The 20,284-nt window shown below is 42.8% G+C and overlaps 1 protein-coding gene across 3 annotated transcripts in view; it reads left to right on the top strand.

Moving 5' to 3' along the window:
- The first annotated feature begins 3,747 nt into the window (after positions 1 to 3,747).
- The window catches only part of ANKRD24 (ankyrin repeat domain 24), a 31,228-nt gene continuing 14,691 nt past the window's right edge, over positions 3,748 to 20,284 (top strand). Inside the window, exons 1-12 of one of the 3 annotated variants that reach the window (XM_060785192.2) lie at positions 3,748 to 4,028; positions 7,931 to 8,061; positions 8,263 to 8,351; positions 9,514 to 9,578; positions 9,696 to 9,753; positions 15,226 to 15,296; positions 15,547 to 15,653; positions 16,894 to 17,081; positions 17,200 to 17,225; positions 18,266 to 18,358; positions 18,462 to 18,572; positions 18,829 to 18,936. In XM_060785192.2, coding sequence (XP_060641175.2) covers positions 3,960 to 4,028; positions 7,931 to 8,061; positions 8,263 to 8,351; positions 9,514 to 9,578; positions 9,696 to 9,753; positions 15,226 to 15,296; positions 15,547 to 15,653; positions 16,894 to 17,081; positions 17,200 to 17,225; positions 18,266 to 18,358; positions 18,462 to 18,572; positions 18,829 to 18,936 — 1,116 coding nt within the window. In that variant the 5' untranslated portion in view covers positions 3,748 to 3,959. Of the gene's footprint in view, positions 4,033 to 7,930; positions 8,062 to 8,262; positions 8,352 to 9,513; positions 9,579 to 9,695; positions 9,754 to 15,225; positions 15,297 to 15,546; positions 15,654 to 16,893; positions 17,082 to 17,199; positions 17,226 to 18,265; positions 18,359 to 18,461; positions 18,573 to 18,828; positions 18,937 to 20,284 lie in introns of those variants that run through there. The other 2 variants (XM_060785193.2, XM_060785194.2) reach the window with 2 other exon arrangements.

Below are 20,284 nucleotides of genomic sequence, written 5' to 3'. Positions count from 1 at the left end.
ATACACACACACACACATACACACACACACACATATATACGCACACATATATACACCCCAGGGGCGGCTCAACGCATTACGCAAAGTAAGCATTTGCAGTATAGTTGATTTTGCCCAGGGGCATTCTTGAGGCACTCTTGGGGGAAAATAGACCTTGACATATGCGAGTTGTAGTTACTGGGATGTATAGTTCACCTACAATCAAAGAGCATTCTGAACTCCACCAATGATGGAATTGAACCAAATATGGCACACAGAACTCCCACGACGAACAGAAAATATTTATCTGTGATTGGTTGGGGGGGGGGGGCAAATACTGTTTGCTTATTGTTGAAAATTACCTAGGGCCGCCTCTGATACACCCCTATATATATGTGTATATGTATATAAGCAAACACACATATATACACAAATATATACGCACATATACACAATATGCATATACACATATAAACACACAAATACACAAATACACACACATACACACATATATATATATGCAAACACACACATACACAAAACACATATACACAGACTGAGCCACAGCAACGCATGGCAAGGGACGGCTAGTAATCTATATCATAAAATCATAGAACAATAGAATCAAAGAGTTGGAAGAGACCTCATGGGCCATCCAGTCCAACCCCCCGCCAAGAAGCAGGAATATTGCATTCAAATCACCCCTGACAGATGGCCATCCAGCCTCTGTTTAAAAGCTTCCAAAGAAGGAGCCTCCACCACACTCCGGGGCAGAGAGTTCCACTGCTGAACGGCTCTCACAGGAAGTTCTTCCTCATGTTCAGATGGAATCTCCTCTCTTGTAGTTTGAAGCCATTGTTCCGCGTCCTAGTCTCCAAGGAAGCAGAAAACAAGCTTGCTCCCTCCTCCCTGTGGCTTCCTCTCACATATTTATACATGGCTATCATGTCTCCTCTCAGCCTTCTCTTCTTCAGGCTAAACATGCTCAGCTCCTTAAGCCGTTCCTCATAGGGCTTGTTCTCCAGACCCTTGATCATTTTAGTCGCCCTCCTCTGGACACTTTCCAGCTTGTCAATATCTCTCTTGAATTGTGGTGCCCAGAATTGGACACAATATTCCAGGTGTGGTCTAACCAAAGCGGAATAGAGGGGTAGCATTACTTCCTTAGATCTAGACACTAGGCTCCTATTTGTATAGATAAAAATGTAATGTTTGTGGGATGAACATAACACAAAAACCGCTGGACAAATTAACACCATATTTGGACACAAGACACGTATCAAGCCAACAAGTGACCATCACTCAGAAAAACACTGAAAAACACTGAAGAAGGGACTTAAAAAGCAAAAAAAGCAAAAAATGCATGTGCAAAACTACATATATATATATACGCAAACACACATATACACATGCAACGCGTGGCAGGGGGATGGCTAATACAATAATAATAGTAATGCTACGCCCCACTAGAGGCCACTGCCTGAGTCCATCCTTTTCCCTTCCTGAGCTTCTTCTTTGCCATTGCAATTCCATCATTGGCCACTAGAGGCCACTGCCTATTTTATTTATCGTGTCATCAGCAACCATACCATTGTATTACATTTCTAACAGAACAAAACAAACACAAATTTTGCAAATTTGGTAGTTGTTTAAATGTCCTTTGAAGAGTATCTGGCCACTTGGAGTGCCTCTGGTGTTGCTGCAAGAAGGTCCTCCATTGTGCATGTGGCAGGGCTCAGGTTGCATTGCAGCAGGTGGTCAGTGGTTTGCTCTTCTCCACACTCGCATGTCGTGGATTCCACTTTGTAGCCCCATTTCTTAAGGTTGGCTCTGCATCTCGTGGTGCCAAAGCGCAGTCTGTTCAGCGCCTTCTAAGTCGCCCAGTCTTCTTTGTTCCCAGGGGGGAGTCTCTCATCTGGTATCACCCACGGATTGAGGTGCTGGATTTAAGCCTGCCACTTTTGGACTCTCGCTTACTGAGGTGTTCCAGTGAGTGTCTCTGTAGATCTAAGAAAATTATTTCTTGATTTAAGTCGTTGACGTGCTGGCTGATACCCAAACAAGGGATAAGCTGGAGATGTCTCTGCCTTGGTCCTTTCACTATTGGCTGCTACTTCCCAGCGGATGTCAGGTGGTGCAATACCGGCTAAGCAGTGTAATTTCTCCAGTGTTGTAGGGCGCAGACACCCTGTGATAATGCGGCATGTATCATTAAGAGCCACATCTACTGTTTTAGTGTGGTGAGATGTGTTCCACACTGGGCATGCATACTCAGCAGCAGAGTAGCATAGCGCAAGGGCAGATGTCTTCACTGTGTCTGGTTGTGATCCCCAGGTTGTGCCAGTCAGCTTTTGTATGATGTTGTTTCTAGCGCCCACTTTTTGCTTGATGTTCAGGTAGTGCTTCTTGTAGGTCAGAGCACGGTCCAAAGTGACTCCCAGGTATTTGGGTGTGCTGCAATGCTCCAGTGGGATTCCTTCCCAGGTGATCCTCAGAGCTCAGGATGCTTGTCTGTTCTTAAGGTGAAAGGCGCATGTCTGTGTTTTAGATGGGTTAGGGATCAGCTGGTTTTCCCTGTAGTAGGCAGTAAGGGCACCTAGAGCTTCGGAGAGCTTCTGTTCAACCATCTCAAAGCTCCCTGCTTTGGGGGACATGAGAGAAGCCTCCTCGCAGGATTGCAAGACATCCGGGCATCCCCTGGGCAACGTCTTCGTAGATGGCTGATTCTCTTGCCTCAGAAGCAACCAGAAGCAAGGTTCTTGTGGGGTTTTTCGGGCTATAGAGCCATGTTCTAGAGGCATTTCTCCTGACGTTTCGCCTGCATCTATGGCAAGCATCCTCAGAGGTAGTGAGGTCTGTTGGAATTAGGACAATGGGTTTATATATCTGTGGAATGGCTGGGGAGGGGCAAAGAGCTCTTCTCTGCTGGAGCTAGGTGTGAATGTTTCAACTGACCACCTTCATTAGCATTTGAAGGCCTGGCTGAGCCTGGGAAAATCTTTTGTTGAGAGTTGTTAAGATGTGCCTGGTTGTTTCCTCTCTATTGTTTTGCTGTTGTAATTTTAGAGTTTTTTAATACTGGTAGCCAGATTTTGTTCATTTTCATGGTTTTTTCCTTTCTGTTGAAATTGTCCACATGCTTGTGGATTTCAATGGCTTCTCTGTGTAGTCAGACATGGTGGTTGTTGGTGTGGTCCAGCATTTCTGTGTTCTCAAATAATATGCTGTGTCCAGAAGCGACTTGCAGCATGCAGGCCACTGCCTGAGTCCATCCTTTTCCCTTCCTGAGCTTCTTCTTTGCCAATGCAATTCCCCCATTGGCCACTAGAGGCCACTGCCTGAGTCCGTCCTTTTCCCTTCCTGAGCTTCTTCTTTGCCAATGCAATTCCCCCATTGGCCACTAGAGGCCACTGCCTGAGTCCATCCTTTTCCCTTCCTGAGCTTCTTCTTTGCCAATGCAATTCCCTCATTGGCCACTAGAGGCCACTGCCTGAGTCCATCCTTTTCCCTTCCTGAGCTTCTTCTTTGCCAATGCAATTCCGCCATTGGCCACTAGAGGCCACTGCCTGACTCCAGCCTTTTCCCTTCCTGAGCTTCTCCTTTGCCATTGCAATTCCGCCATTGGCCACTAGAGGCCACTGCCTGACTCCAGCCTTTTCCCTTCCTGAGCTTCTCCTTTGCCATTGCAATTCCGCCATCGGCCACTAGCGGCCACTACCTGACACTATATTTTTCCCTTCCCGAGCTTCTTTTTTGCCATTGCAACTCTCCACTGTTGGACTCCCTCCTTTTCCCTTTCTGATCTTCTTAATCTTCGCCCTTGCAACTCCCCCATCGGCCACTAGAGGCCACTGTTTGGCTCCATCCTTTCCCCTTTCTGATCTTCGCTGGACCACTTTCTTCCCAGCATCTGAGCCGAGAGCATCCTTCATCTTTGCCTTCTCCATTCTCCCCTGTTTCGCTCCTTTGCATTCGGATGGATGGCGACCCGCTACTTCCTCGGGGGCACCATGAAGCAGATCTGCTTTTGTGCCGCTTCCTCCTTTGCGGTAGGTGAGACCACTCCTCCTTATTTCATTTATTTCTCCTCCGATGGCTTCCTTTTCCTCCGCTCCACCATAATCTCCATCCAGCTTTGTTTCTCGCAGGCTCCTTTGCACTCTGTGCATGCTCAGAGGTCAAGCAGGCGGCTTCCACCTTTGCTGCATTGTATTCTATCGTTCTTTCCTTCACATTTGTACGTCAGTGATAATTATGTTATTTTTATTATTATACTATATCATAATATTATATATATATTATAATATATTATAATATATATTATATTAATATCATTCTATATATTACTTTACTATTATATTTTTATTAGATATTATATCATTATCATTATACACTATTAGTTTATTATATATTATTATATTATATTTATTATTTTATTTTTATTATACTATATACTTATTATTATATACTATTTTATTAGTATATTATATATTACTATATAATGTGTATTATATGTTACATTATATGTATGCTTGTATTATTTTTATTTTGTATATAGTTATTATTATATATGATTGTTTTATTATATTATCTATTATTGTATTATATTTATTATTATATATTATATTATCATTATATATTACTGCTCTATTAGTAGTATTTGTTATTTTAATATTTTATTAGTATATTATGTATTAATAAGGGTACATTACATTGTTTTGGAGCATTGTTGCTGCTCGGAGTCTCTTTCAGGACAGAAAAGCAAGGCCTGGGTTAATATTGCAAAAATAATAGCTAATAATAATAGCTAATATAATATAATATTGCAAAAATAATAGCTAATAATAATAAAATGATAATATATAATAAAACATTAAAATATTATAATAATAAAATAATATAGATAATAATATAAAATATAAAATAATAAAATAATAAATATAATATAATATATAACAATATATAGTAATATATTACAATAATAATAATATATAATAAAATAATATTAAAATATTAAATAATAATAATAATAATAATAAATGCAACAACAACAACAACAATAATAAATACAATCTTAATGCTATGGCCCATTTACATGGAAGCCATTGCAATTGTCACATTGTCTTCCCACTAAGGAGATTTTAAGGACACTCCGGAGGCCAACATGTCAGCAATTCTCAATTAAAAACGCTGATGAGCATTGGAAGCTGACTGTCAACAGAGCAAGGGCCTCTTTTCTATCAAACCAAAGGAGGAAAAGCCGAGGTCTTTAAGCAGTGGCTGGGTGTTCATCTGTCAGGAGTGCTTGGATGGTGTTTTCTTCCATTGGGTTAGACGGGGTCCCCTTCTGATGTTTGAAATGCTATGATTCTCTTAAATGAATATTAGCCAAGCTAGTGGAATGGATTGATGACCCGCTCATTAATTGAGGTTGGACTGGATGACCATTGGGGGTCTCTTCCAATGTTTCACCTTTGTTTTATGCTGCCGAGAAAGACAAAGATTGAGGCCCTTCGGATTAAACACCACCACCAAAGCCAGGTGACGTCCAGGGAATATTAATACAAAGTCAGAAAGGGATTATCTTTAAGCCGAGGGAAGGAGCAGAGGAGGAATATAGAGGGCATCATACCATTTGGAGCTATTCTTCGCAGATTAAGAATTGGGTCCAGCTCTTAAATATAAAGGAATGGATGGCTCCTATGGTGATGGGGAGAGGAACCCACTCCAGATTTTTCATTTAGACTTTGAAGGACCTCTCCAAGCCGCTGAATCTCATTCCTGGTCCTTTTCCCCATCTAGGCGACCTCCTTGAAAGCGCTTTTTTCAGTGCCTTGGAGAACTTCCCTTGATGTTCTCTCTTGGTTCAGTGCTTTGGAGACCTTCTTGAAAGACTTGTTCAACATATTGGCACTCTCTCTTGGTTTAGCATCTTGGAGAACTTCCTTGGTTCAGTGCCTTGGAGATCTTGTTGAAAGCACTACCTTGGTTGAATGTCTTTAGATCCCCTTGAAACTTTCTCTCTTGGTTGAATGTCTTAGAGATCTTCCTTGAAGTTCTCTCTTAGTTCAGTGCCTTGGATACCTTCTTGAAATACTTCTTTCAACACCTTGAAGATCTCCCTTAAAGCTCTCTTTTTGTGATCTTCCTTGATGTTCCCTCTTGGTTTGGCCTTGGAGACCTTCTTGTCTAAACACTTTGGAAATCTTCCTTGAAGCTCTCTCTTGGTTTAGCATCTTGGAGAACTTCTCCTGATGTTCTCTCTTGGTTCAGTGACTTGGAGACCTCCTTTAAGTTCTGTCTTGGTGCAGCATCTTTGAGATCTTCCTTGAAGTTCTCTCTTGGTTCAGTGCCTTGGAGACCTTTTTGAAAGACTTAGTTCACTACCTTGAAGATCTCCCTCAAAGTTCTCTCTTGGTTTGGCATCTTGGAAAACTTATTCTGATGTTGGTTCAGTGTCTTGGAGTTCTTCATTGAAGTTCTCTCATGGTTTAGTGCCTTGGAGACCTTCCTGAAAGACTGGGCTCAGTGCCTTGGAGATCTCCCTTGAAGTTCTCTCTTGGTTTAGTGCCTTGGAGATCTCCCTTGAAGCTCTCTCCCTGTTCAATGTCTTAGAGGCCTCCCTGGAAGCTCTCTCTCAGTTCAATGTCTTAGAGATCTCCCTTGAAGCTCTCGCTTGGTTCAGTGCCTTAGAGACCTTCTTGAAAGACACCTTGGAGATCTCCCTTGAAGCTCTTACTTCATGAACTTCCTTGAAGTTTTCCCTTGGTCCAGTGCCTTAGCAAGCTTCTTGAAAACACTACCTTGGTTGAATGTCTTGTATATCCCCTTGAAGCTTTCTGTCTTGGGTCAATGTCTTGGAAACCTTCTTGAAATACTTGGTTTAGCGTCTTGGAGATCTTCCTTGAAAGCTCTCTATTGGTACAGTGCCTTGGAGAACTTCTCCAGATGTTCTCTCTTGGTTCAGTATCTTGGAGATCTTCTTGAAAGCACTAGCTTGGTTGAATGCCTTGTAGACCCCCCCCCCCCTTAAAGCTCTGTCTTGGTTCAACACTTTGGAGGTCATCCTTGAAGCTCTCTCTTGGTCCAGTGCCTTGGAAACCTTCTTAAAAGACTCTGTTCAACACCCTGAATATCTTCTATGAAGCTATCTCTTGGTTTAGCATCTTGGAGATCTTCCATGAAGTTCTCTCTTGGTTCAATACCTTGAAGATTTCCCTTGAAATTCTTTCTTAGTTCAGTGCCTTGTAAACCTTCCTAAAAGACTTGGTTCAATAGCAAGTGGGGCATAGCATTACTATTATTATTGTTGTATTAATAATATTTTATTATTGTTATTATTTTATTATATATTACATATTATTGTTTTATTATTTTGTTATTATTATTTTATTATATATTACAATATTATACATTATCTCCCTTGAAGCTCTCTATTGGTTTATCATCTTGGAGAACTTCTCATGATATTCTGTCTCGGTTCAGTGCCTTGGAGATCTCCCTTGAAGCTCTATTTTGGTTTAGCATCTTAGAGATCTTCTCTAGATGTTCTCTATTGGTTTGGTGCCTTGGAGGCCTTCCTGAAAGACATGGTTCAACACCTTGGAGATCTCCCCTGAAACTGACTCTTGGTTTTGCATCATGGAGAACTTCTCTAGATATTCTCTTTTGGTTCAGTGCCTTGAAGATCTTCTTGAAAGACTTGATTCAATACCCTAGAGATCTTCCTTGAAGCTTTCTCTTGGTCCTGTGCTTTGGAGAACTTCTCTTGATGTTCTCTCTTAGTCCAGTGCCTTGAAGACCTTCATGAAATACTTGGTCGGACACCTTGTTGATTTTCCTTTGAGATTTTCCTACTTATCCTGAAGGTCTCTGGATCGTGGCTTTGAAAGGGGAGGATTTGCGTTCTAAGTAAAACAATGACGGCAACTTTTCCATGTTGTTTTCCCAGAGCCAGGACTGGAGCAAAAACGACGAAAAGCTCCTCCAGGCCGTGGAGTACAATGATGCCGACCGCGTCTCCTCTCTGCTCCTGCGGAAAGGGCTGGTCCCCACCAAGCTGGACTCCGAAGGAAAATCAGCGTAAGCCCCTTGACTTATTTTGGAGATTTTCAACCATGCCTTGGTTGCATCCCACATTGGTGTCTATTGGTGTACCGTTGCACTCACTGAGGCTTGTGGGTTATTGCCTTCTCCTGCAAATGATCCCACTTGCTTTGTTTGGGTTTCTTTCTTCATTGGGCTACTACAGTTTTGAAAAATTTCTTTTTTTGTAAAATGCAGGTTCCACTTGGCTGCCATGAGAGGAAACGTGGACTGCCTAGAGGTGATGCTGGCCCATGGAGCCGATGCCATGACCATCGATGGATCGGGTATGGATTAAAAACCAACAATTAAATTGGATTCTTGGATTCAGTAGCCCTATTTCTCCATGATCTGACTCATGTCTATGAGGCTTGATGGCCACCTGTCGGGAGGGCTTAGTTGGGGATAATAGGTTTGGGTTGGATGGCCAACTCATTCTATGATTATTAAATACTAGCTGTTCCCTGCCACGTGTTGCTGTGGCCCAGTCTGGTGATTTGGAAAATAAAGTAATGAGAAAGTGTTGGTTGCTAATATCTGTAATTTATTTGTGCTTGTGGGTAAACAATATTTCTTGCTGTTTTTTTGTTTTGTTTTTTTTGTCAGTGTTGATGTGGAGATTGTCTTTTTGCCTACTCTGGGACATGCAACATATAATTGTCCTTTTTAGGGGTCCCTTTCAAGTCTATGATACTATATCTGTCATATACATGTGTGTGTGTGTGTGTGAATCATATCGCTCTATCTATATCTATAGCTGGATGGCTCTTTGTCAGGAAGGCTTTGATTACGTTTTCTTGCCCTTGTGAAAGGAGTTGGACAGGATGGCCTTAAGTATGGGGGTTCTGTGTGGGAAGTTTGCCCCAATTCTGTCGTCGGTAGAGTTCAGCATGCTCTTTGATTATAGGTGAACTATAAATCCCAGTAACTACAACTCCCAAATGTTAAAGTCTATTTCCCCCAAACTCCATCTGTGTTCATATTTGGGCACATGGAATATTTGTGCCAAGTTTGCTCCAGATCCATCATTGTTTGAGTCCACAGTGCTCTTTGGATGTAGGTGAACTACAACTCCCAAACACAAGGTCAATGCCCACCAAACCCTTCTAGTCTTTTCTGTTGGTCATGGGAGTCCTGTGTGCCACGTTATTTCAATTTCATCATTGGTGGTGTTCAGCATGCTCTTTGATTGTAAGTAAACTATAAATCCCAACAACCACAACGCTCAAATGGCAAAATCAATTTTTGAGTGATGGTCACTCCTTGGGTTAGTAGGTGTCTTGTGGCCAAATTTGGCAGCAATTTGTCCAGTGGTTTTTCAGATCTATTAATCCCACAAACGAACATTACATTTTTATTTATATAGATTCAATACATTTGGTCTGCCTGCCCTTTCCTTGAAAGCCAATAACATTTCTCTCTTCCTTTCTCAATCCCCCTCCATTAAAGGCTTTGCGGCATTGCACCTCTCGGCGAAACACGGCCACCCACAGTGTGTGAGCAAACTCTTACAGGTAATATTTGGGAATATTTGCGTACCCCTCTGTCAATCCTCCAAGCGAGTCTCCTTGATCCAAAGAAAGCCTATTGTAGTGCAGGCTTCACATCCTGACTTGTATCTCGCTTTTTAGGCTTCTTGCCCAGTGGACGTGGCGGACGGCCATGGAAGAACAGCATTGCATCACGCAGGTTAGTTCTGTGAACCTATCTTCTACTGTTGTTGTTTGGTATTTCATAACTAGCTGTACCCGCCACGCATTGCTGTGGCCAAACTTCCCTCCCTCTTTTTCTCCTTCCTTCCTTCCCTTCATCTTTCCTTCCTTGGCTCTTTTTCTTTCCCTTCCTATTTCTCTTCTTCTTTCTTCCATCTCTACCTGTTGCTTTCCTTCCTTTCTTTGCTCTTTGGTTACATCCTTCCCTCTTTCTTTCCTTTAACTTTTTAATTTCCTTTTCTCCTTTCTTCCTTCTCTATCTTTCTTTCCTTCCTTCCTTCTCTCCTTCCCTCCCTCCTTCCTTCTTTCCCTTTTTCCCTCCCTCCTTCTCTCCTTTATTCCTTCCCTCTTTCCCTCCTTCTCCCATTACTTCAGGACTGTCCCTTCCAACTCTATTCTATGAGTCTATTTAATTTGTATTATATAGTAATATATAATAGCAACATATTATATAGTAATCTATATAACAGTAATAAGGAGCCCCCGGTGGTGCAGTGGATTAAACCCCGGTGCCGGCAGGACTGAAGACCGACAGGTCGCAGGTTAGAATCCGGGGAGAGGCGGATGAGCTCCCTCTATCAGCTCCAGCTCCTCATGCGGGGACATGAGAGAAGCCTCCCACAAGGTTGATAAAAACATCAAATCATCCAGGCGTCCCCTGGGCAACGTCCTTGCAGACGGCCAATTCTCTCACACCAGGAGTCACTCCTGACACGACAAAAAAAATAATAACAGTAATACATAAAATACTGTAATTATATCTATATCTATATAAATATATACTAGCCGTCCCCTGCCATGCATTGCTGTGGCCCACTCTGGTGATCATGGGGGTTCTGTGTGTGGGGTTTGCCCCAATTCTATTGTTGGTGGGGTTCAGAATACTCTATGATTGTAGGTGAACTATAAATCCCAGCAACTACAACTCCCAAATGTCAAGATTCTATTTTCCCCAAACTCCACCAGTGTTCACATTTGGACATATTGAGTATTCGTGTAGAGTTTGGTCCAGATCCATCATTGTTTGAGTCCACAGTGACATCTGCATGTATGTGAACTACAACTCCAAAACCAAAGGACACTGCCCACCAAACCCTTCCAGTATTTTCTGTTGGTCATGGGAGAACTGTGTGCCAAGTTTGGTTCAATTCCATCGTTGGTGGGGTTCAGAACACTCTTTGAACTATAAATCCCAGCAACTACAACTTCCAAATGACAAAATCAATTTTTTGAGTGAAGGACATACAATGGGTTGATAGGTGTCTTGTGTCCAAATTTGGTGTCAATTCGTCTAGTGGTTTTTGAGTTCTGTTAATCCCACAAATAACATTACATTTATATATATATATATATATATATATATATATATATATATAGTTTTATAATATGTATATATGTGTGTGTATGTATATATATATATATAATATTATGAAATACATATGTTTTACATAGCAATATATAAAATAGTCATATATAAAGTATTGTAAGTATGCAACCAGTCAACCAACATCCATAGAAATATATGAGTCTGCACTGCCATATAATCCAGTTCTAAGTAAATAATCTGGATTTTAGATGGCAGTGTAGAAGGGGTGACTTTGGGTGCATCTACACTGTAGATTTAATGGAGGGAGGAGGAGGAGGTTGGCGAGGGGAAGGGAGGGGAGGAGAAAAAGGCTTGGGGAAGGGAAGAAGTAGCCATGGGTTTCTTTGTGGACATGCGCTGTTTCTCCCTGTGGGAATTTTGGGTTTAGAAGTCCTTTCTGCTTTTTTTCCCTTGTTTTTTTGACCATACATTGTCCTGATAGGTGTCTTGTGTCCAAATTTGCTGTCAATTCGTCTAGTGGTTTTTGAGTTATGTTAATCCCACAAACGAACATTACATTTTTATTTATATAGATTACTGTCTTGCACATACACATATAATCTTGTAGGTGGGACCTAAGTCTGGTAGGTCTCATATGGGGAGACAGGCTATATCATCATCATCATAAGTATTCTTCTTGCTGTTGCTGGAGGAACATTTAGAGGAGTGGAGGTTCTCATGAAGCTTTTCCTTGATTTAAGTCTACTTGGAGGGGGCTGAGAGCCATGCAGTGGGTGGCTTTCACAGAGTTCAATCTAATTTCTCTCTCAATTGGCAGCAACTTCCCATTGCACATTGGGGGGGGGGGGGCAATACCAGCTAGCTTATAGAGCCTATCAACAGGTGTGGGTTTGAGACATCCTATGATTGTTCTGCATGTTTCGTTCATCTGTTTCGCGTGGGCAGATTTATGCCAAACAAGGCAGGCAGACTCAGCAATTGAGTAAGACATGGCCAGGGCTGATGTTCTTACTCATTTTGGGTCTGCTCACCATGTACTGCCAGTATGTTTCCGTAAGATGTTATTGCGTACAGCTTGGTGTTCGCACAGTGTTTCCTAAATGTTAGCACTTGGTCTAAGATGATGCCAAGATATTTAGGGTGGAAACAGCATTCGAGCTCTTGGCCTTCTTAGGTAACCTTCAGTTTCCTATTGGCTTCACAATTTTGTTGTTGTTGTTCATTCGTTCAGTCGTTTCCGACTCTTCGTGACTTCATGGACCAGCTCACGCCAGAGCTCCCTGTCAGCTGTCACCTCCCCCAGCTCCTTCAGAGTCAAGTTTTCTCACTTCAAGGATGCCATCCATCCATCTTGCCCTTGGTCAGCCCCTCTTCCTTTTTCCTTCCATTTTCCCCAGCATCATTATCTTCTCTAAGGTTTCCTGTCTCCTCATGATGTAGCCAAAGTACTGCATTTTGCCTCTTCTATCCTTCCCTCCAATGAGCAGTTGGGCTTTATTTCGTGAAGTATGGACTGGTTGGATCTTCTCGCAGTCCAAGGCACTCTCAGAACTTTCCTCCAGAACCACAGTTCAAAAGCATCTATCTTCCTTCGCTCAGCCTTCCTTATGGTCCAGATCTCACATCCGTAGGTGACTACAGGGAATACAGTTGCTTTAACTATGCGGCTCTTCGTTGCCAGTGTGATGTCTCTACTCTTCACTATTTTATCGAGATTGGTCACTGCTCTCCTCCCAAGAAGTAAGCGTCTCCTGATTTCCTGGCTGCAGTCTGCGTCTGCAGTAATCTTTGCACCTAGAAATACAAAGTCTGTCACGGCCTCCACGTTTTCTCCCTCTATTTTCCAGTTGTCAATCATTCTTGTTGCCATAATCTTGGGTTTTTTTATGTTTAGCTGCAACCCAGCTTTTGCGCTTTCTTCTTTCACCTTGATTAGAAGGCTCCTCAGCTCCTCCTCACTTTCGGCCATCAAAGTGGTGTCATCTGCATATCTAAGGTTGTTAATGTTTCTTCCAGCAATTTTCACCCCAGCCTTGCATATGTCAAGCCCCGCACATCGCATGATGTGTTCTGCATACAAGTTGAATAGGTTGAGTGAGAGTATCCAACCCTGCTGTACGCCTTTCCCAATCTTGAACCAGTCTGTTGTTCCGTGGTCAGTTCTTACTGTTGCTACTTGGTCCTTATACAGATTCCTCAGGAGAGAGACAAGGTAATTTGGTATGCCCAGACCACCAAGAACTTGCCACAATTTATTATGATCCACACAGTCAAAGGCTTTAATTATATAGGTGGAAAGCACAGCCTTGAGTCTTAGCAGGGTTAGACTTCCGGCAGTTATCTTTGCAGTAGCTGGAGAGATCTTTCAGGGCATTCAGAAGTTGGTTTTTTTGCTTGTGCTATTAGCGTATATAAAGCTCTTTGTGAGTGGTGGCTGTGGCTGATTGTTAGTAAAGATGTTAAACAAGGTTGGTGCAAGAATGCTGCCTTGGGGTAAACCATTCTTTTGCCTCCTCCATCTACTTTTCCTGCACTGAACCTATACTTGTTTATTTATGCAATGCTTTTAACACAAAATAAATAAATAAATAAACAGTAATCATAATCATCGTCATCATACAAATATGTTTTGAGCAGACATCTGTGGTCCAAGATGGTTTCGGTGGAGGCCTTCTGCACCTGAGGAATATATATCTACTAGGGATGTGCAAATCTTGGTTTTTTAATCGTATCTAAGTCATAAGTTTTGTATCTATGCAAAAACTGAAGGATGAAAACTCACCCAATACTTTTTCATTTGAATTCTGTAATGTTCAGAAGTCAGTTTCACAAGCAAGCAAAACAAAGCCAAAAAGGCTGCTATTTCTCTTTAAATTAAGAAGAGATAGAGTACCTCTCACCATGAAGAGAATCATGGAATCATAGTTGGAAAAGACCTCATGGGCCATCCATTCTGCCAAGAAGCAGGAAAATCGCATTCAAAGCACCTCCAACAGATGGCCATCTAGCCTCTAAAAGCCTCCAAAGAAGGAGCCTCCACCACACTCCTGGGCAGAGAGTTCCACTGCTAAACAGCTCTCCGTACAGCGAAGAAGTTCTTCCTAATGTTCAGGTGGAATCTCCTTTCCTGTAGTTTGAAGCCATTGTACCACAACCTTATCTCCAAAATAGCAGAAAACAAGCCTGCTCCCTCCTCCCTATGAGGAAAGCAGCAGGGCGGGACAAGCTGAGTCAAAAGGCCCTGCCTTGAACTACATTTCCCAGAATTCTGCTCAGCATCAGAAAGCCCCAATCAGGATAGAGAGGGGAGAGATGTTTCCCTCCAGTTCCAATAAATGGTTGAATCTGCAAAGAGGAGGACTGACTGATACTTCAATACTACTAAGTAAATATGTGCTGGGCTGGGAAGAAATCCATAAATTGAGGTTCTATTGGTTCAAGACATTCAATGAGATAGCTGTTGTGGCTTAAATTTTTTTTGTCAAAACTTCAAGAAATTTCCCTAAAATCAGTAGATGCATGAATATTTCTGAAACTTGAGGGGAAGGATCCCCTGTTATCTTGTGTCATTATACAGAAAATTCAAGGAGATAGCCCTTGTGCGTTTTTTAAAAAATTGTTTGTAAAAACTTTGAAAATTCCCCCAAAATCCATAGATAAGCAAAATGTTCTGAAATTTGATGGGATAACAGTGGTCAATGTGTTCTATAATCATAGCAAGTTTCATACCAATAGCTCTAACAATAAGGGAGAATAGGCACCCCTGAAATTTCCCCATTGACACAATTACTTAACGAAAAGTAACATAAAGGTTATTGACTCGTTATAGTTACAATACAGACCCTGTCCAATTTCAGAAATACTTTGGAAACTATTTTCCCCCACCCGCTAATTTTATAATGAGTATTGAAACATTTTTTTCATTGATTACACGGGCCTGATAGCTAGTCTTTAACTTGGTAGTAATATCCCATCTTTTTTGCAGGTATTTATGCCATTTATGCTCCACATTTTTCGCGCCGCCTCCAACTTTCCAGTGCTCGACATTCTTGGCAGCGAGGCAATGGTCTTGTTTGACCTCTGGTGACAAATTAACTTCATATTTTCTCTCCTTTTCCCCAGCGGTCAATGGTTGCATCTCCTGTTTGGAGATCCTCTGTGACTTCAAGGCTTCCTTGAACACCAAGGATCAGGTGAGGTCTCCTCTGTTGACAAGGTCCATTTTGCCAGATAGTTTTCAGCACTGTACAAAACAGTGTTGAATTTTGCTGCATCCCTGAACCTGCTGGCCATCGCAGCACCATTCTGTTGCAGCTTCCGATCTTCCAAATCCTCCAGAGCAGTTGATATATTATGTGCATGGATTGGCAAGATATATCCACAACGATGCCATTCACCTCCTCTCTTTTGTCTTTCCTTTCAATGCTGCTTCTGTCTTGGCAGGATGGGTCCACTCCGCTCATCCTGGCGGCGAAGATGAGCCATTCGGAGCTTTGCCGGTATTTGCTGCACCGCGGAGCTGCTGTCAATGCCAGAGACCAGAAAGGCCGGTGAGGATCTTTCCTAGGAGAAAGTGGGATTGGTGTCGGAGGAGCTTATGTCTTGTCTCCCCACCTGGGAAAGGTCATACAATTACACCATGTTCCTGGTTGGAAAGGGTTATTTCCTGTTTTGTTCTGCAGTCCTTATTTTGAAAGTGGTTTTTCTACTCCAGAAAGTTCATTTTTGTGGCCACAAACTATGTTGAATTCATAGTTTGAGATAATTCATTGAAAAACTATCGCAAGATGTGCTATAGCAGGATGTCCCACAAATACAAAAATTTGACAGCTTAATAAACTTTCCCTGTTTTTTTGTGATAGAACCAATTGGGAAATTACATTGATCACCGAGGAACAAAAATTATGTTACATAGTGTTATGGATCACTTATGTTATGTTATGTTATGTTATGTTATGTTATGTTATGTTTTGTTATGGACCAGTCTCCAAGCTACTGACCATCAGCTGCCTTAGGAACCAAAACCTATTCCCTTCCATGAATAGATTCAGGACCTTGGCCTGAAAAAAACACAGAATACACTTGAGGTCATTCGATTGTAGAATACATGGAATGCTTGCCGTGTATATGTTGTGGTCTGCCCTGAGTCCCCTATGGGGTGAGGGGTGGAATATAAATGTTTCAAATAATACATAAATAATAATAGACTCTACCACCAAGGGCCTAACTTCACAATAGCTCTCCAAGGTGCTGAACCTGGCAGTCATTTGAGCTCTCCGAGGTGCTGAAATTGTGGTCCATTTCACCTCTCTGAGGTGCTGAAATTCCAGCCCATTTTAGCTCTCCGGGTACTGAAAATGTGGTCCATTTTAGCTCTCCAAGATGCTGAAACCATGGTCCATCTCAGCTCTCCAAGGTGCTGAAATGGTGGCCCATTTAAGTCCCCTGAAGTGCTGAAAATGCGGTCCATTTCAGCTCTCCAAGGTGCTGAAATTCTGGCCCATTTCACTTCTCCAAGGAGCTGCATCTGCCGTCTATTTGAGCTCTCCAGGGTGCTGAAATTCCAGCCCGTTTCACCTCTCTGAGGCGCTGAAACTGCTGGCCATTTAAGCTCTCCAAGGTGCTGAAAGTGAGGTCCATTCTAGCTCTCCGGGGTGCTGAAATTGCAGTCCATTTGAGCTCTTCAAGGTGCTGATCTTCAGCTGTCTTGAAAGCTATTCCCTTTATGAATGGATTCGGAACTTCCGTCCCCATTTCCCTCGAAATGAATGGGGTCTCCCTTTCCTCCAGAACAGCCCTCATGGCAGCCTGTGAGAATGGCAGTGTGGAGACGGTGGAGGCCCTGGTTCACGGCGGGGCCAAAGTTGGCCTGGTGGATGCCACCGGCCACGATGCAGCACACTATGGCGCTGCCACCGGCAATGCCCTCATCCAGCACTACCTGCAGGAGGCCGTCCAGCGCCACTCCTGGGCCAGCGGTAAGGCTGCGGGGCCCTCTTCCTGCTTCTTGGGGGGTGGCGGGCACTCCCCCGTTGCTTTTGTGATGCCGGACGATGCTGCACGCTCCTCATCTTGGCTTCCATTTCCTTTTTGCAGAAGAATCCACTGATCTATCCTCACAGGTAACTTCCATTTAACCCCTGGATTCTGAGACAAAGAGGCTGATCAAGTATCTCCAAATGCCGCCTTCCCTCCCTCTCATCATACTTTCTCTTCCCCTCATGCCCTCCTTTCTTTCTCCCTTTATCTTCTGATCTCCTTTCTCTCTCTGTCTCACTCTTTCTCTTCTTCCTTTTTCTGTCCCTCCTTCTTTCTCTCTCTTCCTTTCTTTTCCTTTATATATCCCTCTATTTTCTCCCTTCCCCTTCCTTTTCTTATGCCGTTCTCCCTCTACTTCCTCCCATCTGCCCTTCCCTCCTTTTCTTCATTCCTTCTTTTCCATCTTCTCTCTTTCTTTATACCTTCCTTCCTTTCTCTCTTTCCCTCCCTTTTCTCCTGTCTCTTTCTTTTCTTATGTTGTTCCCCCTCTTCTTCCTCCTGCCTGCCCTTCCCTCTTTCTCTTTCTTCCTTTCTTTCCTCTGTTTTTATACCCCCATTCTTTCCTTCGTTCCTTCCTTCCTACCTTCATTCCTTTCCCCTTACTCTTTCCCTCACTTTCTTTTTCTTCCACCCTTTGCTTTTCTTATGTCATTCTCCCTTTCACCTGCTCTTCCCTCTTTCTCTCTCTTACTTTCCTTTCTATTTTTATACACTTTCCTTTCTTTCCCCTTTCTCTCTTTCCCTCCCTTTCCTTTTCTTCCACCCTTTTCTTTTCTTGTGCCTTTCTACCACTCCTTCTTCCCATCTTACCTGCTTTCTCTCCTTTCCATACCCCTTTCTCTTTCTCCCATTCTTTCTTGTTATTTATACCCACTCTCTTTCCTTCCTTTCTCTTTCCTTTCTTTCCCTTTCCTTTTCTTCTGTCCCTTTCTTTTTTTATGTCGTTCTCGCTCTACTTCCTCCCTCCTGCCCTTCCCTCTCTCTCTCTTCCTTCTCTTCCACTCTTTATACCTCCTCATTTTCCTTCCTTTCTTTCCTTTTCTGCTGTCCCTTTCTTTTCTTATCTCATTCCCCTCTCCTTCCTTCCTTCCTTCCTTTCTTCTTTCCCTCTTTCTCTTTTCAGGCCTCTTCTCCTGGGCAATCTCTGGCCAAAGGGAAGAACAACAGTCCCAGAAAAAGGAAGGCTCCACCTCCACCTTCCGGCAACTCCAGCCAGGTAGGAAGCATGGGGATAGTAGCCTTGTGTTGGAAACAAACCAGGGAGGCAGCTTTGGATCATTCCTCCTTCCTTCCTTTCTTCCTTGTGTTCCCTATACCAGCCGACTTCCAACCCTCATGATGATCAAGGCACTTCTTCAGCAGAACGGAGCCACCGAGTAATCACGGCCAAGCCAGCAAGGATGCACCATTCCCCCATTGCAGCTGAAATGGTGAGGATCGGCCATCTGTCAGGAGTGTTTTGATTGTGCTTTCCCTCCACGACAGAAGGCGATTGAACTGGATGACCCTGGGGATGTTCCTATTATTATTATTATTATTATTATTATTATCATCATTATTATTATTACAAAGTCTGAATGGCCATCTTTTGGGGGTGCTTTGATTGTGCTTTTTCTGCATGGCAGAAGGAGGTTGGACTGGGTGGCCCCTGCGGTTGCGCCTATTATATATATATATAATTTCTAGGAGGACCGGGAAGCCTATGAGGAAATTGTGAGGCTGCGTCAAGAGAGGGCTCAGTTCCTGCAGAAAATCCGCAGCTTGGAGCAACAGCAGGAGAAGCTGAAGCAAGAGGTAGGTCAACACTGGACAAAGAGAGTTTGCACCCAGTTGGATGGCATATGTGTGCTCTTACGACCCTGGGAAAGAAGTCCAATTTGGCTGGCATAATGCAAACATTGATCATTAAATGAATAAATATCATGTCGTTTGTTGTCAAAGGCTTTCAAGGCCGGAATCACTGGGTTGGTGTGAGTTTTTTGGGCTGTATGGCCATGTTCCAGCAGCAGCCTCTCCTGATGTTTCACCTCCATCTGTGGCTAATTACATCATCAGAGGATTTGAAGGTGGTCAAGCAAGTGAAGTATCTATCTATCTATCTCTGTGTTTTATGCAAGTGTGAATGTTGCAATTAGCAAGCTTGATTAGCATTGAGTAGCCATGAAGCTGCAAAGTCAATCAGTGAGGGTCTCTGCATAGAGGTAGAGAAGCAAGTGGAGTGTATATGTATATCCAGCGTGGGAGAAAGAACCCTTGCTTTTTTAAAGCAAGTGCAGATGTTGCAATGAGCAAGTTTGATTAGTATGGAGTAGCCATGAAGCTGCAAAGTCAATCAGTGAGGGTCTTTGTGTAGAGGCAGTGAATCAAGTGGAATATATATATATATTTGTGGAATGATGTCCAGCGTGGGAGAAAGAACGTCTTGTTTGACGCGAGTGTGAATGTTGCAACGAGCAAGCTTGATTAGCATTGAGCAGCCATGAAGCTGCAAAGTCAATCAGTGAGGGTCTCTGCATAGAGGTAGCCTAGCTGTTTTTTCTGGAGGCACCCTTTGTTTGGGATGTGTTAACTGGCACTTGATTGGGGTTCCAGACAGCAAAAAATCAATGGCCAGTGAACACCTCCCCAACAAAAGGTTCATGCAGATACCCTCGGTGATTGACTTTGGAGATGCAAGGCTACTCAGTGCTAATCAGCTTGCTCATTGCAATGTTCAGACTTGCTTCAAACAGACAAGCATTCTTTCTCCCTCCCTGGACATTTTTCCACAGGGGTGGATGGATGGATGGAGATATATATATATATATATATATATATATATATATATATACACACACACACACACACACACACACACACACACACTCCACTTGCTTCACTACCTCTATGCAGAGACCCTCACTGGTTGACTTTACAGCTTCAGTCATATTCAATGCTATTCTAGCTTGTTCATTGCAACATTCATACTTGCTTCAAACAGAGAAGGGTTCTTTCTCCAAACTTGGACAACATTCCATGTAGGGTGCCTCTAGGCCACAGAGCCCAGGCTGCCTGTATGCAGAGACCCTCACTTATTGACTTTGCAGTTTCATGGCTGCTTAATGCTATTCAAGCTTGCTAATGACAACATGCACACTTGCTT

This window comes from Anolis sagrei, chromosome X (assembly GCF_037176765.1).
Source record: "Anolis sagrei isolate rAnoSag1 chromosome X, rAnoSag1.mat, whole genome shotgun sequence".
In the NCBI taxonomy this organism is placed as follows: domain Eukaryota; kingdom Metazoa; phylum Chordata; class Lepidosauria; order Squamata; family Dactyloidae; genus Anolis; species Anolis sagrei.
The sequence above is the reverse complement of the archived record's forward strand: the minus strand, read 5'-3'. Positions and strand labels throughout refer to the sequence as shown.